Source organism: Eptesicus fuscus, chromosome 12 (assembly GCF_027574615.1).
Source record: "Eptesicus fuscus isolate TK198812 chromosome 12, DD_ASM_mEF_20220401, whole genome shotgun sequence".
In the NCBI taxonomy this organism is placed as follows: Eukaryota; Metazoa; Chordata; class Mammalia; order Chiroptera; family Vespertilionidae; genus Eptesicus; species Eptesicus fuscus.
In genome coordinates, this window is record NC_072484.1 from 1,255,830 (window position 1) to 1,271,480 (window position 15,651).

Consider the following 15,651-nt stretch of genomic DNA (forward strand, 5'->3'; position numbering starts at 1 on the left):
CCACAGAGGGTGGGCAAGGACGCAGGCCTGAGCCTGTGGAGCGGGCCAATGAGCACCTCCTCTGATGGCCGCACGCACCGAGCCCGGGCACGCAGTTGGTGCATAAATAAATCCCCATGCCGCAAGCGTTCAGGGGGCTCCGATGGCGTGCCTGGTTCCTTGCAGGCCCAGCAGGAGGTTAGGGTCCGTCACTTGGGGACAGTATATCCGGTGACCTCTCCACACTCCTTCAGAGAAGCTTTGGGGTCGTTTTAGTGCCCCTGCAAGCATGTAGAGCCCTGGCACCATGCTTGTCACAGTGGGCGTGAGGAAGCAGCATCGTCACGGTTGCTCTGTGGGTAGGTGGACAGACAGACAGACCAATGGAGAGAAGGAGCAGGACACGGACCGAGCACGGTGCTCCGGCACCGAGGGCTGCTGAAGCAGCCTGCCCCAACCAGCGAGGCCGCGAGGGGCCGAGGAACCAGGGGCCCCAGCTGGCCTAGGAGCAGGGCCAGAAACCGCACCCCTGACAGTGCCCAATCTGGGCTGGGGGCCACAGCTGGGGCCTCAGTGCCCTCCCTGCCTGGGGGGCCAGATGGCACCTGCCCTGGGCACAGCAACTGAGACTCAGTGGGCCTGAAGTGTCTATACAGTGTGCACCATCACTACAGATTTCTGGATTGGGGGCGGGGGGGCGGTGTCCTCCTGCAAAGGGTCTTCATGGCAAAAGGAGAGGAGGGGCTCCTGTAAACAGAAACGACAGTCCCTGGGGTCACATGTGACGGAGCAGCTATCGGGAGACTGCAGGCAGGGGATGCAGGATCTTCATCAGCAGTAAACTGAGCACTCAGCTGCCAGGCACTGGGCTGAGCATGTCTCACCTGGGCGGGCGTCCCCTGGGCATATATGACCTGGGCGGGCGTCCCCTGGGCATATATGACCTGGGCGGGCATCCCCTGGACATATATAACCTGGGCGGGTGTCCACTGGACATATATGATCTGGGCGGGCGTCCCCTGGGCATATATAACCTGGGCGGGCGTCCCCTGGGCATATATAACCTGGGCGGGCGTCCCCTGGGCATATGTAACCTGGGCGGGCGTCCCCTGGGCATATATGACCTGGGTGGGCGTCCCCTGGGCATATATAACCTGGGCGGGCGTCCCCTGGGCATATATGACCTGGGCGGGCATCCCCTGGACATATATAACCTGGGCGGGTGTCCACTGGACATATATGATCTGGGCGGGCGTCCCCTGGGCATATATAGCCTGGACGGGCATCTCCTGGGCATATATAGCCTGGACGGGCATCCCCTGGGCATATATAACCTGGGCGGGCGTCCCCTGGGCATATGTAACCTGGGCGGGCGTCCCCTGGGCATATATGACCTGGGCGGGCGTCCCCTGGGCATATATGACCTGGGCGGGCGTCCCCTGGGCATATATGACCTGGGCGGGCATCCCCTGGACATATATAACCTGGGCGGGTGTCCACTGGACATATATGATCTGGGCGGGCGTCCCCTGGGCATATATAGCCTGGACGGGCATCTCCTGGGCATATATAGCCTGGACGGGCATCCCCTGGGCATATATAACCTGGGCGGGCGTCCCCTGGGCATTGTTAGTGGGAAGGAGCCTACAGTACCTGATATGGGGGTAGTGTTACCCCCCAGATGAGGAAATTGAGGCTCTGAGAGGTAAAACCACTACCCAAGTTTGCACAGAAGGTAAAGGTAGGACAGGGCCGCTACCAGGGCTGTAGGCTTATGGCTTGGGCCCCCATGTCTTCATCGCTCTGGCCTGGCTACCTCGGCATGGCCGGCCCACCTGCCCTTCCCTCCCACCTACCCTTCCAGGGGCTCAGCCCCAACAGAAACCTTGCAGCCTGGGCATCTAGAGGTGGAGGGCTGGGGAGCCCTGGCCTGTCCAGGGCCCTAAGGAGCACAGCTCAGGTCTTTGCTTCCAAGCTCCACCCCGAGAGCAGCTCAGGTCAGCCTCTCCTGTGCACAGGCCTCCAGACTTCTCTGAACCCCAGCCCCCAGCTGCCTGGGCCCTCCTGGCAAACACAGAGCCGGCCTGATCGGGAGGCCCACTGATCTCCCAGCAGGAGGCTACAACCCAGGGTCATTCTACCCACAGTGCCCCTGGAGACCGACTGGCCACTTGGCCTCAGACAATGCACTTCTGTCACCTGCCCTCCCGGGAAAGTCGCACTGTCCCCATGGCACTGCCGCCATGTGCCGTGTGGCCCTGGGCTATGTGTGTAGACAGGAGACTCCAACTTTGCTGACAGCCACCCGCACAGGCCTGCCCCAGGACCCTCATCCCCTGCCCAGCATGGAGGGGTGCCTCCTGCCGTCCTTTGGGAACCCTGAGAGGAGTAGCTGGGAGGGCTGGAAGGGCGGTTTGGGGCACAAAGAGGAGCCTGGTGGGGCAGGGGTGGCACCCAACAGAGGGCACCACCGTGACATCAGAAGCCATGTTTGCCTCTCGCTTGCACTCAGAGCCCACACAGGCTGGCCCCGGCCATGACACCATGGGCTCCCGTGGGCACCTCCTTCATGGGCATTGGCCCAGCCCACGGCCCACAGCCCACGGCCCACGGCCCACGGCCACCACAGGTGTTGGAGGGAAGAAGTGCCGGTCAGGCAGGTCAGGGTGGAATTTCAGGCACTGCGGCTCAGCCCCTCCCTGGCCCTCCTGGCCCTCCTCGCCCTCCTGCTAGAGACCTAAGTCCAGGGGCCCCTCCATGAGGTCAAGGTCAGGACAGTGAGCACAGTGGGACTACTAGGACATGCCCTTGTCCCCATAGGGTGAGGGCACAGCATCCACAGGCTTCAGAGAAAGTTCAAACCTGGCTCCCACATCCACTGGGCAGCCGGGGAGAGGGACAAGATCTTTTGGGGCCTCAGTTTCCCCATCTGGAGAGTGGACTCTTTACGATGTGGTCAGGCTTTGGACTGTCATGAAAGTGACGGTGTGTACGGCACTCAGGAAACGGCCGAGTTACCGTTTATACCCCTTCTGCTCCAGCCCCGGCCGCCCGGCCTCCAGAATTCAGCATCTTCCCTTCATCATGAGCCACCATGTGGGCGCCCCCACTTCCCCACAGCCCAGGCAGGTCTGGAAAAGCGAGTTTGAGGAGCCTGGCCTTCCTGCCACTCCACCCTCCACCACACCCCGGGGCCCTGCGCAGCCGGCTCCTTGGACACTGCAGAGCACAGGATCTCACCTGTCCTCCAGTCTCCAGGCCAGAAGTACAGGCTTCCCACTGTTCTCTGACTCGGGCTCAAGGGCGCGCTGGGAGCCAGACTCATGGCAGGCCTAGTCCTGTGCTTGGTGCCCCTGGCTTCTCTTGGGGTCACAAGACCTGCTCCATTCAGGCCTTGTGACCCCACGGCACCTGCCACCCCTGCTTCCGAGAGCCCAGAGCAGCAGGCTGGCTTTCCGCCCTGCTCCCGTGTCACTCAGTGATGGCAGTGGGGCTGGGGCACTCCTCTGGCCATGGCCATCTGGTAGTTGGCATTTGGGGTTTTCCAGTTTGGGGCTGTTTTGTAGGGTGCTGCTGCAAACTCAGGCATCCTCAGGGCAACCTTTGAAATGCAAATGAGACCACGCCCCCTTCTGTGGCCTTGGTCAGAACTCAGGCACAGCTGAGGGGGGATTCTGAGCAGAGGTTTCAAGGGCCCGCACTGCGCTGTGCAGAGTGTGTGCTGGGGCCGGGCAGAGGCAGGGAGCCAGGTGCAGGGGCCCGGGGGATGCAGCTCAGTCCCGTGGTGGCTTGGGCCCAGTGGGGTGTGGCAAGGAGGGAAAGGTGAAATTCTGGGCGTAAGTAGAAGTCCTACCAACAGTTGCTACTGAGGGGCCAGTGCGGGAGGCCAGAAGGAGAGGGTTCTGGAGTTACAGGAGCCTGGCTGTCTGTTCTCAGGGTCCAGTGGCCCCCAGGGCTCCTCACACTGAGGACCAGGAGGGGCCACCTCACGGTGGGCCGGAAGCGAGACCCAGAGGGAAGAGGTCTCTGGCCTCGGGCAGGCAGGACAGGATCCTTCTGCTGTTTGTGAGACTCAGGGCCCCAGGGAGCTGGCCACAGACCCCACCCCTGCAGCGGGCATGCAGGGGGCTTGGCTCAGCCTCAGTCAATGTAGACCTAGGGTCAAAATTAGCATCCACAACTACTCAGACTCGAGGTGGGCGCAGAGGGCACTGGGCCTCAGCACCCTGACACACACACACATGTACACACACACACGGGCGCCCACATGTGCACACACAGCACAGCACACACACACTTCCAGGCCAGGACAGAGCACACCAGACTGAGTGAGGGGGCCCCGTGCTGAGGTCTGAGCCTTAGAGGCCCTGGGCACCCCGTAGCTGGCAGTAGCCCCCCCTCACCGAAGGAGCTGCGGGAGAGAGTTCCCCAGAGGGGCTGCATGTCACAACCGGCTAGTGGGCTCATGGAGCGTGAAATGGGTGCTCTGAGCCATGCAGGCCAGGCCCAGCCAAGGCTCCTGACGTGGGCCCACCCTCCCAGGCCCGGGGCCAATCTGCAGCCACAGTGGGCGGGGGATGGGGAGAGTAGGGGCTATGCCTGCGGGAGGCCAGGATTGGGTGGTGGACATTGAATGGACAGGCCTCATCCCTCCTGTTTCTCCTAGCTCCCCCGAAGTATGAATGCTAAGAGCAGGACAGTGTAGGGGAGCCCACTGGGTCCTCAGTGTGGGCATGACCCGGGGGGGGGCCATAGACAGGACACCCCACCACACCCATGGGGCCAGCACCTAGCCCCTCTCCAGGCAGTGGCCCATGACTGGACCCTACAGCCCACAGGCCCTTCCCCAGCCAAAGAGCTCCTCTCCCACTTCCTGTCCCACAGGCTAGAAAGAGAGGGGCAGTAGGGCCGAGGGCATCCTGCACCTGAGCACAGAGGGGCCTGGGCCAGGGCCGTGGGGACATGGAGAGCTTCATGGAGTCCCTGAACAGGCTGAAAGACATCCATGAGAAGGAGGTCCTGGGTGAGTGCCATGGGGCAGGGCAGGTGGGGGTGGGGCTGGTCTCCACAGGTGGCTCTCCCCTGGACGAATGGTCGAAGGGCGGAGGCCAGGCTAGGTTCTCCCACACATCGCCTCCAAACCTAGGACCTCGCCTTCCAGGCCCAGAGGCAGCAATGCCTCAGAGCTCAGAGCATCAACGTCGCCAGGTGCCCAGCCTCAGATCAGCACCCCAAGTGTGCCCTGCAGGGTTTCTCCCACAGGTCAGCCCAGTCCGAGTGGACATGAAAAGCCAGGCCTGCTGCAGAGAGCCAAGAGCCTCCTCTCAGGGCAGAGTCTCGGCGTCCCCCGAAGCAAGGCCGCCCACCTCTAAGACGGGAGCTCACGGATCCGGAGGCATTGATCTGAAATCCCGTTTCTCTCCTGGACACCCAGGCTGAGCTCTGCCCTGCCCACACACCTGTCCCTTCATTCCCTGGCTCCCGGGCCTGGCCAAACCCTCCTGAGACCAACCATGCCACAAGCACCCCCCGCAGAGGGCCCAAAGGGCATAGGTCACCTCCCCAGAGATTTAGAGAGGCAGGCTGGGCCACATGAGGTGGCATGGAGGAGTCTGCCGGGGTCCCCGCAAGAGTACATTTTATTTCAATACTAGCTGCCCCCCAAATTAACGCCCCTCCCAGGACCTGGTTAGGTGGTTTGTTACTCCCAGCTTTGAGGTCCCAATCAACCTCCAGACTGACACCAGAGTCAGGGCCCCCAGGGGGAAGGAGACACTGGACCAGGGCAGCAGTCCCGAGAGGCGACCCGTCAGGGGTGCAGGGTGCAGAGGGACAGGAAGTGCCCTGGGCTCTGCTGCAAGGGATGGCCACACAGCTGGGCCTGACCCCCCACCCCTTCCTTGACCCTCCAGGCCTGCAGAACAAGCTTCTAGAACTGAACTCAGAGCGTTGCCGGTGAGTCGGGATGGGCTGGCCCAGTGGGAACAGATTCGAAGGACAGCAGCTCACCAGTCATTCACTTCATCCTCCCAAATTCCAGCCCCCCGCCCCCACCCCCGCATGTCCAAAGGGAAACAGGCTCAGCGTGGGCGGGAGGGAGGGAGCCACTGGCCCATGTCATACATCCAATAGCTGGTGAGCCAGGATTGGAAACTCCAAAGCCACCATGTGAACGGGGACCCTCCACGGGGCTGGGCAAGCCACACCCTCTCGAGGCGCCTGCAGTATCAATAATTATCAATGGGAACACACGTCATGAGACATGGAGAACTGAGGGGAGGGGCTCTCCACGTCCAGACGGGGTTCAGTTCTGTGGCACTGCAGGTGGCAAGAGAGAAACCCCACCTCGTTGGTTCCCATCCCCCCACAGGGATGCCCAAAGGGTAGAGGAGCTCTGTGCCAAGAACCACCAGCTCAGGGAGCAGCAGAAGGCTCTGAAAGACAACGTGCGGGTGCTGGAGAACAGGTGAGCCAGGTGCTGGGGTACAGGGGAGCCGGGTGCTGGAGAACAGGTGAGCTGGGTGCTGGGGTACAGGGGAGCCGGGTGCTGGAGTACAGGTGAGCCAGGTGCTGGAGAACAGGTGAGCCAGGTGCTGGGGTACAGGGGAGCCAGGTGCTGGGGTACAGGGGAGCCGGGTGCTGGAGAACAGGTGAGCTGGGTGCTGGGGTACAGGGGAGCCGGGTGCTGGAGAACAGGTGAGCCAGGTGCTGGAGAACAGGTGAGCCAGGTGCTGGAGTACAGGGGAGCCAGGTGCTGGAGAACAGGGGAGCCAGGTGCTGGAGAACAGGTGAGCCAGGTGCTGGAGAACAGGTGAGCCTGGTGCTGGAGAACAGGTGAGCCAGGTGCTGGAGTACAGGGGAGCCAGGTGCTGGAGAACAGGTGAGCCAGGTGCTGGGGTACAGGGGAGCCAGGTGCTGGAGAACAGGTGAGCCAGGTGCTGGGGTACAGGGGAGCCAGGTGCTGGGGTACAGGGGAGCCAGGTGCTGGGGTACAGGGGAGCCAGGTGCTGGAGAACAGGTGAGCCAGGTGCTGGAGTACAGGGGAGCCAGGTGCTGGAGTACAGGTGAGCCGGGTGCTGGAGTACAGGTGAGCCGGGTGCTGGGGAACAGGTGAGCCAGGTGCTGGGGTACAGGGGAGCCAGGTGCTGGAGAACAGGTGAGCCAGGTGCTGGAGAACAGGTGAGCCAGGTGCTGGGGTACAGGGGAGCCAGGTGCTGGAGAACAGGTGAGCTGGGTGCTGGGGTACAGGGGAGCCGGGTGCTGGAGAACAGGTGAGCCAGGTGCTGGGGTACAGGGGAGCCAGGTGCTGGAGAACAGGTGAGCTGGGTGCTGGGGTACAGGGGAGCCGGGTGCTGGGGTACAGGTGAGCCGGGTGCTGGGGTACAGGTGAGCCAGGTGCTGGGGAGCAGGGGAGCCAGGTGCTGGAGAACAGGTGAGCCGGGTGCTGGGGAGCAGGGGAGCCAGGTGCTGGGGTACAGGGGAGCCGGGTGCTGGAGAACAGGTGAGCCGGGTGCTGGGGAGCAGGGGAGCCAGGTGCTGGGGTACAGGGGAGCCGGGTGCTGGGGAGCAGGGGAGCCAGGTGCTGGAGAACAGGTGAGCTGGGTGCTGGGGTACAGGGGAGCCGGGTGCTGGGGTACAGGTGAACCGGGTGCTGGGGTACAGGTGAGCCAGGTGCTGGGGAGCAGGGGAGCCAGGTGCTGGAGAACAGGTGAGCCAGGTGCTGGAGAACAGGGGAGCCAGGTGCTGGGGAGCAGGGGAGCCAGGTGCTGGAGAACAGGTGAGCCAGGTGCTGGGGAGAAGGGGAGCAGGGGAGCCAGGTGCTGGGGAGCAGGGGAGCCAGGTGCTGGGGAACAGGGGAGCCAGGTGCTGGGGAGCAGGGGAGCCAGGTGCTGGAGAACAGGTGAGCCAGGTGCTGGGGAGAAGGGGAGCAGGGGAGCCAGGTGCTGGGGAGCAGGGGAGCCAGGTGCTGGAGAGAAGGGGATCAGGGGAGCCAGGTGCTGGGGAGCAGGGGAGCCAGGTGCTGGGGATCAGGGGAGCCAGGTGCTGGGGAGCAGGGGAGCGGGTGCTGGGGATCAGGGGAGCCAGGTGCTGGGGAGAAGGGGATCAGGGGAGCCAGGTGCTGGGGAGCAGGGGAGCCAGGTGCTGGAGAGAAGGGGATCAGGGGAGCCAGGTGCTGGGGAGCAGGGGAGCCAGGTGCTGGGGATCAGGGGAGCCAGGTGCTGGGGAGCAGGGGAGCCGGGTGCTGGGGATCAGGGGAGCCAGGTGCTGGGGAGAAGGGGATCAGGGGAGCCAGGTGCTGGGGAGCAGGGGAGCCGGGTGCTGGGGAGCAGGTGAGCCAGGTGCTGGGGAGCAGGGGAGCCGGGTGCTGGGGAGCAGGTGAGCCAGGTGCTGGAGAACAGGAGAGCCAGGTGCTGGGGAGAAGGGGAGCCTGAACTCGGCCACCTGCTGATTGGGGGGCTGGGGAGGAGGACAAGGGTCTGTGAGGAATGCATTTGGGAAGCTCTAGGGTTAAACTAAACCAGACAGCTTTCCCGACCTTCCCTGCAGGACCTCTCAGAGCCTGAAGTAAACTGCATTTTCATGGTTCCTTCCCAAACTTGGAGGGGGGCTGGCCTCCACGGTTTGGAAAAAGCAGGGACACATCCCGGGAGGGTCCCAGCCCTTCGGGTACCTCAATCTGCCTCCTCAGAGTGGCCTCCTGCCTCCCCCACGCCACAGGCTGCGGGCCGGCCTGTGCGACCGCTGCACTGTCACCCAGGAGCTGGCCAGGAAGAAGCAGCAGGAGTTCGAGAGCTCCCTCCTTCAGAACCTGCAGCACCTCTTCATCCTCAGTGAGCTGCCTGCTGCCCCCTCCTGTGGGCCATGTCCCCAGGGCCTGCTCAGCCTGACATGGGGTCACAGGGAAAGAGGGAAGGTGATCCTTCTGTCCGATGGTCACCCCACCCCCAATTTACAGACAAATGATACGAAGCCCCCGCTGGCCACGGCATGTCCCTTATTCATCCGTCCCCTGCCCTCTCGGCCTCAACTCCCCCTCCCTGTGCTGATGAGAGGCCCCTGAGGCCCCACGTGAGGAGGGCAGGCCCCCTTCACCTTGGGGGACATTCCGGGGACAAGGTCCCCATCGCTTTCCTCGGCCTTAAGGCTGGCGCAGTTGACTCAGCCACATCCAACCACCCCCCAGGCAGCAAGCATGCATGGGGCACTTGCTGCACACCAGGCCCTGCGGGGGCAGGACAAGGAGGGAGGCTTCCCCGGGGCTGTGAGGACCCCTGTCCTTCACTCACCAGTGTCTTTGCAGCCAATGAGGTGACCCGACTGCAGGAGGAAAATGAGACCTTGAAGGAAGAGGTGGCTCAGCTTCGGTGCCTGGGGTGAGTGGGGAAGGCACCAGGGGCCTGAGCACCCTGATCCCTCATACCCAGCTCACAGCAGGCACCCGCCACGCATCCACGGGCACCGGGGGCAGAGCATGGGGGCACAGGACCCTGTGGGGGACCAGCCCAGTACTGGGGGTGGGCGTCCCATGGCCACTCACCACAGAGCCAACTCCCGACCTCAGAGCACAGGTACCTTGTAAATGGGCAGGAGCCCAGTGGACCCTTAGAAGCAGGCTGGTCCCCAGCACCCCAGCAGCTCTGCCCCTCAGGGCTCTGCACCTGGGCGCATCTCGGTTGGTGTCAAGGGCCCTCTTTCTGGGTCACCTGGGTCCTCCTGCAGTGGTGGCTTGGCCCCAGGAGGACACCTGGCCTTTCTGATTGTCTCTGGGGGGCACTGCCCTCCCCCCCCCCTCGGAGACAGACCCAAGCCCCAGTGCAGGGAGGGCTCCTCGGACCCCTCCTCACCCCCACTGCTCATCTCCCCGGGCCCCTGGAAGGCCAGCACCGAGGAGCTGCCAGGAGGCCACGAGGAGGCCGAGGACCACCCCCCAGATGCGGGTCCACGGGGAGAAGGTGCTGTGAGGCTGTGGGGGGCGGGCATCCCAGGCCAGGGGGCCTCTGGGCAGGGGCTGAGCCATCTCCCAACCTGGCCTGTCCACTACATTTCCTCCCACAGAAAAGCTGGGGCACAGGATGTCTCCAGTGGCCAAAATCTCCCCGGGTGCCAACCTGCCCGAGCCACGGGCCTCAGACATGGTGAGGACGAGGGACCCCAAGCCACCTCTCCCAGCCCCAGCCACATGCCACGCGCTGTCCTCTGGGACAGACAGGGACCCCTGAGCTCCATTCATCGGGGTGGAGGCAAGGCTCAGAGCCGGTGGGTGACCTGTCCAAGGTCCCACAAAGAGCAAGGGCAGAGGGCAACAGCCGGCCCTCCCAGGCTGACCGTGCCCACCCTGTGCAGAGCCCTCAGCATATCTCCAACCAGCTGCACGGGACCATTGCTGTGGTGCGGCCGGGGGCCTGGGCCTGCTCCACTGACCGGGGCTCCGCCAATGGGACGCCCTCTGCCCAGAGCAGCCCACCCAGCCTGCCTTACGAGCACAGCCTCTCCCTGGACAGGTGAGGGTCTGCCCACAGCCACCACCAGGAGTGGCCTCAGCTGAGCACCTGTCCCCATCTCGTCCCACCTTTGGAGAGGGGGGTCAGTGGCCAGGAGCCCCTCCATGGCACGGCAGGAGCTCATGCTCTTCCAAGGCTTTGCTTTCCTGGTGACTCTGCCCATCACCAAGTCCCCACGGGGATACCTCCTGAACAACCAGGACGGGGTGGGGGGCTGGAGGGGGAAGTGGAGCCTGTGCTCCAGGTGAGGGCAGGTAGCTGATGCCCAGAGGGGAGAGGCCACAGAGCCCCAGGCTCCAGGTCACATGGCTTGGCCTCCAGAGCGGGGAGGAGGAGAGGGGGCCCAGGAACCCAACCTCCCCCCGCCTTCCCTCTGACCTGGCCAGTTCTCCTCACCTCTCTGGGTCCTCCCCTGTGATGTGGGGTTGACCGTGAGCCCCTGTCATTGGGCTTTTTCCCACCCCCCAGCTTCCTGCGGGCCTCTCGGGCCTCCGCCAGGTCCTCCGAGTCCCTGAAGCACGCCCTCCAGGCTGACCGCCTCTGCCTCCTGAATCGCCCTCTGTCCCTGCACCTTCGGAGCCCCCAAAGCAGCCCCCGGGCCCCCGCCGCAGCCCCTGACGGTCCCCAGCCCCAGACCCTGACGGCCGGAGAGGCAGAGGCCTGGGAGGCGCCCTCGGGCCTGCTGGGCCTGCCGGGCACCCTGGTGGACATGCAGGATCCTCGGCTAGAGGGAGCACTGAGCCTGCTTCTGGCCCAGCAGCTGCGGGCACGGGGACAGGCTGGTGGGGCCAGGATGAGGGGGGCCCCCAGGCCAGGGGAGACGCTGCCCTCCCCTCCAATCGGTTCCGACTCCGATGGGTCAGAGAGCGAGGTGACCAGGGCAGCCCTGCCCAGGGGGCAGCACCAGCAGCCCGCAGGCCCAGGCAGCCCCAGCGGAAAGGAGGCCACCGCCACAGAGGACCTTGTTCCAGACAAGCCCCTGGACCTCTCCGAGTGGGGGCGGGGCCAGGATGCCCCCAAGCCCTTGGGCCGGCCTGGGAGGTTCAGCCCCCAAACTGCCCACACTCCCAGCCCTGAGCCACCCCAGGGAGCGAAGCCACTTGCCCAGTCTGGACCTTGGGGGCGAAGCAATGGCACCAAGGGGGCCAGAGCACCAGGGCCAGAAGAGGCCTCCATGCCCGAGGTGAGCCCGGCCCTGGTCTTGCCTCCCGTGCCCACACCCAGGCCAGCAGCTGGGCCAGTGAGGAAGCCTGCTCCTGACTCATGCAGGCCAGGCTGCCCCTCCAGCTGCACCCAGCCAGGGTCCTGAAGGCTGTGCCCTAGGCTGGGTTGGGGGGCAAGACAGTCTCCCCAAATGAATTCAAACCACCTACTTGCTTCCCTCAGGACTGCCCACATCCTCTCCCAGAGCCCCAGCCCAGCCTGCTGTCTCCAGGCAGGACAGGAGATGGGTCCAGAGAGAGGCCAAAACCATCCCCCCACCCACAGAGGCCTGATGCCAGTAGCCACCCAGGTAAGGGTGAGTGCTGGGGTCATGAGAACCCAGCAAATGTGACCCCAGGAGGGGAGGGATGTGCAGTGGTCAGCACCAGCTGAGTGTACCTGTCCCAGCTCCGCCCCCGGGCTTGACAGACCAAACCCTAGGGTCCCCACAGGCAGACCTAGAAAGGAGTTGGGGGTCAGGGCAGGTGTGTCTCTGACCACAGGCAGTGAAGGGAAGGGTCCTAGCAATTAGGGTCTGGGGGCAGGACATGGGTTCCCCATTACACAGTGACCAAGCCAGGGGACACCCTAGCTGGTGGGGTCACCCCTCTGTGCCGCAGTTTCCTCCTCTGCAGAGTTGTTGCCACTCATCCTGGTCTGGCAGGCTAGAGCGCGCCCTGCTTCCACCAGACGCCCGGGCCGCCAGCCTAGCCTGACCCCCGCCCTGCACCCTGCAGAGCTCAGCAAGGCCCAGGCACAACGGCCGCTGTCGGACAAGCTGGATGAGCCAGACGCCTCGGACAGTGAGGTGGGTCCCAGGCTCAGGGGGGGCCCCAAGCTAGGGCTTCCCCAGGCTCGGGGGAGGGTCCCGGCCCTGACCACACTCCCACACCCCGCAGGTGGGCCTGAGCCCGGAGGCGGGGGCCACATCCAGCACCCCGGGGGCGGGGCCCCGGTGCTTCTGCACCAAGGAGCCTGGGCAGGGCCCGCCACAGAAGAGGAAGTGGGCCCAGGCCTCTGACCTGTGGGACAAAGGTATGTGGCCAGGAGCAGCGGGGGGTGGGGAGTCGCCACAGCCCCAACACCCCCACCCCTTGGGGAATGGCGTCCTCAAACTGACTGGAACCCAGACCCTGAAACCAGTCCTTGAAGCTCTCCCAGAGCAGGACCCTGAAGAGGAGGGGCCAGGGGTCAGGCCTGGGTGATGCTGGTCCCCCTCCTCACAGCAGCCCCGGCCAGTCCCTCCATCCTGGAGGCATGGGGACTCTTGGACCCTTTTGGCCACCTGGATGCGTGGGGTGTGTCTGTTCCACTGGAGAGTGGTGCCTGTGGGCCTGGTTCCTCCTAACGGGGCAGCAGGAGCAGAGGCCCCGCCCGAGGGTCCCAGGGCACCTCCACTTCCTGTTCTGGCCACAAAGGCAGCTTTGGCCAGGGGCCAGAGAGAGACTTGGAATACAGAAGCTAATAATGGGTGCCGCCCAGGTGTTTGTCCAAACGGGTCTGCCACTCGGCAGGCCAGGCTAGGCGCCACAAGGCACCATTGTTGCTGGGAAGGTGACGGAGAGCCGTGTTTGCTCGGGCGAGCCATGGAGGCAGCCACCTGTCTGGTTTCCAGGCACTTCCTGCTGGGCGTTATGGGCCCAGTCCCGGTGGGCACAGTCCACAGGGCATGCCGGTGTCCGCCCCACCCTGCTCTCGGAGCTGAGCTGCCCAACCCTGGTCCTCCCACCTGGGCCAGGGCAGGGGCTCCCCAGCAGGCACCGACACCTCACGACGCCCACACTGGTGGTCAGTGAGAACAGAGCCTTTGCCCAGCTTGTGGCCCTCACCATTATGTGCCGGGCAGGGTGCCACATGGCTCAGCTCCAGCGGCAGCGCCCTTGTAGCTTATGCCCATGGAAGGGGGTCAGCAGTGTCCAGTCGTCACTGCCTCTGGGCCTCACGACCCTGCCCAGTGATGGCCCTCACTGCCTCACAGGTGGGGAAACTGAGGCACAGAGAGGTGAGGGAACTCACCCAAGGTCACAAAACTGGTACACGGGGGTCAGGATTCCAACCTGGTTCTGACCCAGATCTGAATCTTGTTCCGCATCAGAGACGAGCCTGGGGCATCCTGGCAGGTCCCCCCTGCCAGGGTCCCAGCGATCTGACACCCTCCCCTGTGGCCCCGGCCGAAGGCAGGCCCATGGAGGCACCCAGCCAGTGTCTCGGGATTCTGAGAGCCTTTCTCCATCAGTGTGGGTTATCCAAAACGTGCCGGGCCCTCTCTCTGCAAAGCAGCGAGGGGGGTGCCAGGACTGGGCCGGCCTCAGGGTTGCACGCCTGGGGAGAGGGTCCACGCTTCGACCAAATTCCGATTGAGCCACTGCGGCTCTGGGTCTGCTGCTGTCAGAACCAATCACCTCTGCCAGGTGGACTCTCGAGTTCCTATGCCCAGAGACTGACCTCGAGGCCCTGGGTAGAGCCCAGTGTCATCTCAAGGGAGGACCCACGAGGCCACGGCCGTGCATCCCAGCCTAACCTCAGTCCGCTTCCCACAGCCTCCAAGAAGCTGTCCTGAGGGAGAAGGAACCCCAAGTGCGCCCTGACAGCAGCTGAAGGGCCCAGGAGCCCAAGACCCCAAGGACGACGGCCCCGCACCCAGCAACAGCAACTGGGAGGAGCCCTATCGCGCTCGGCCCACTGAGGCCAGGACAGCCCACACCACCAGCCCAGCCCAGCTCAGGGGGAAGGAGATTGAATCCTGGCCACGGCCAGAGGGGCTGGGAAGGCCGAGAGGGGTCTATAGCTGGTTTTCAGAACCCTCTTCTCCATCCATCTTGATGACTGGCTGCACTACCATCCCACCTTCTCCCCAGCACCTTCTCCCTTGAGGGGAACAGGAGTTCAGAAGCACAGGAGGCAGGGATCCTCAGGCCCTAGCCCAGCCCCACCCCTGCAGCACACAGACAGCCCTTACCAGGCAGCATCCACCAGCCCGCCCCCACCCCCCCACCCCCCGCCCCTTCCCGGACTCCACTGGTATCCCAGACTTCAAGGGCCCTGCACTCCTGGCCACCCCTTCCCTGAGAGGCAACAGAGCTGCGCGCATCGGTCTCCGGCGCCCCCTCGTGGAATCCTGCATACAGACGCTGGACATTGAGGGCCTAGTCAGTCCAAGGGCTCGGGGAGGCTGAAAGGCAGTGGCGAGGCGCCTTCGCAGATAGGGTCCTCAGGGTGCTGGGAGAACACAGGTGCAAAGAAGGATGGCCTATGTGGCTAGCAGGGTCAGGGTCAGCCGGGCCAACACCTGCCTGGGCAAGTGACTCAAGAGGCTCTTGAATGCATTCAGGGCCAAGGACATCACTCTCTTACGGGAGGGCAGAATCAAAACCAGCGAAGCATTACAGGGACAGGGCACTCTCTGGGGATGGCCAGGGAACAGAACAGAGAATGTGCACAGCCCTCCTCACTGACACCTGAGTCCCTGGCCCCACACCTGCCACTGATTGGTCAGCCCTTTGCATGACCACAGGGCAGCCCACCCAGTATTCCACCCTCAGCATTCAGGCTATTCTGCCCCCGCCAGGCCATTGTCTCTTCAAGAGGGTGTGTCGCCGAAACCGGTTTGGCTCAGTGGATAGAGCGTCAGCCTGCGGACTCAAGGGTCCCAGGTTCAATTCCGGTCAAGGGCATGTACCTTGGTTTCGGGCACATCCCCAGTGGGTGGTGTGCAGGAGGCAGCTGATGGATGTTTCTCTCTCATCGATGTTTCTAACTCTCTATCCCTCTCTCTTCCTCTCTGTAAAAAATCAATAAAATATATTTTAAAAAAAAGAGGGTGTGTCTCAGAGGCCTCCAGGAAAGGAGCTTAAACAGGTTCTTGGGTCCACCCAGGCCCACTGGATCAGGATTTAAGAAGCTGCAAGGGGCTTCTGGCTGGTTTGGCTCAGTGGATAGAGCGTCGCCCTGTGGACTGAAGGGTTGT

General features: G+C 63.9%; 1 protein-coding gene across 1 annotated transcript; it reads left to right on the forward strand.

Annotated features, from left to right (window-relative positions):
* The first annotated feature begins 4,941 nt into the window (after nucleotides 1–4,941).
* RBBP8NL (RBBP8 N-terminal like) lies at nucleotides 4,942–14,343 on the forward strand. Its single transcript, XM_054724174.1, has 13 exons — nucleotides 4,942–5,002; nucleotides 5,892–5,934; nucleotides 6,350–6,445; nucleotides 8,698–8,810; nucleotides 9,281–9,353; nucleotides 9,781–9,917; nucleotides 10,036–10,115; nucleotides 10,324–10,481; nucleotides 10,950–11,664; nucleotides 11,868–12,000; nucleotides 12,422–12,492; nucleotides 12,584–12,719; nucleotides 14,225–14,343. Exons 1-13 carry the CDS (start codon nucleotides 4,942–4,944, stop codon nucleotides 14,242–14,244), a joined length of 1,836 nt encoding a protein of 611 aa, XP_054580149.1. The 3' UTR covers nucleotides 14,245–14,343.
* The last annotated feature ends 1,308 nt before the right edge of the window (nucleotides 14,344–15,651 follow it).

Coding starts and splice junctions, on each gene's coding strand:
- RBBP8NL (XM_054724174.1), top strand. CDS start 4,942: ATGGAGAGCTTCATGGAGTCCCTGAACAGGCTGAAAGACATCCATGAG. Junction 5,935..6,349: donor CTGAACTCAGAGCGTTGCCG/GTGAGTCGGGAT, acceptor ATCCCCCCACAG/GGATGCCCAAAGGGTAGAGG. Junction 12,493..12,583: donor CAGACGCCTCGGACAGTGAG/GTGGGTCCCAGG, acceptor CACACCCCGCAG/GTGGGCCTGAGCCCGGAGGC.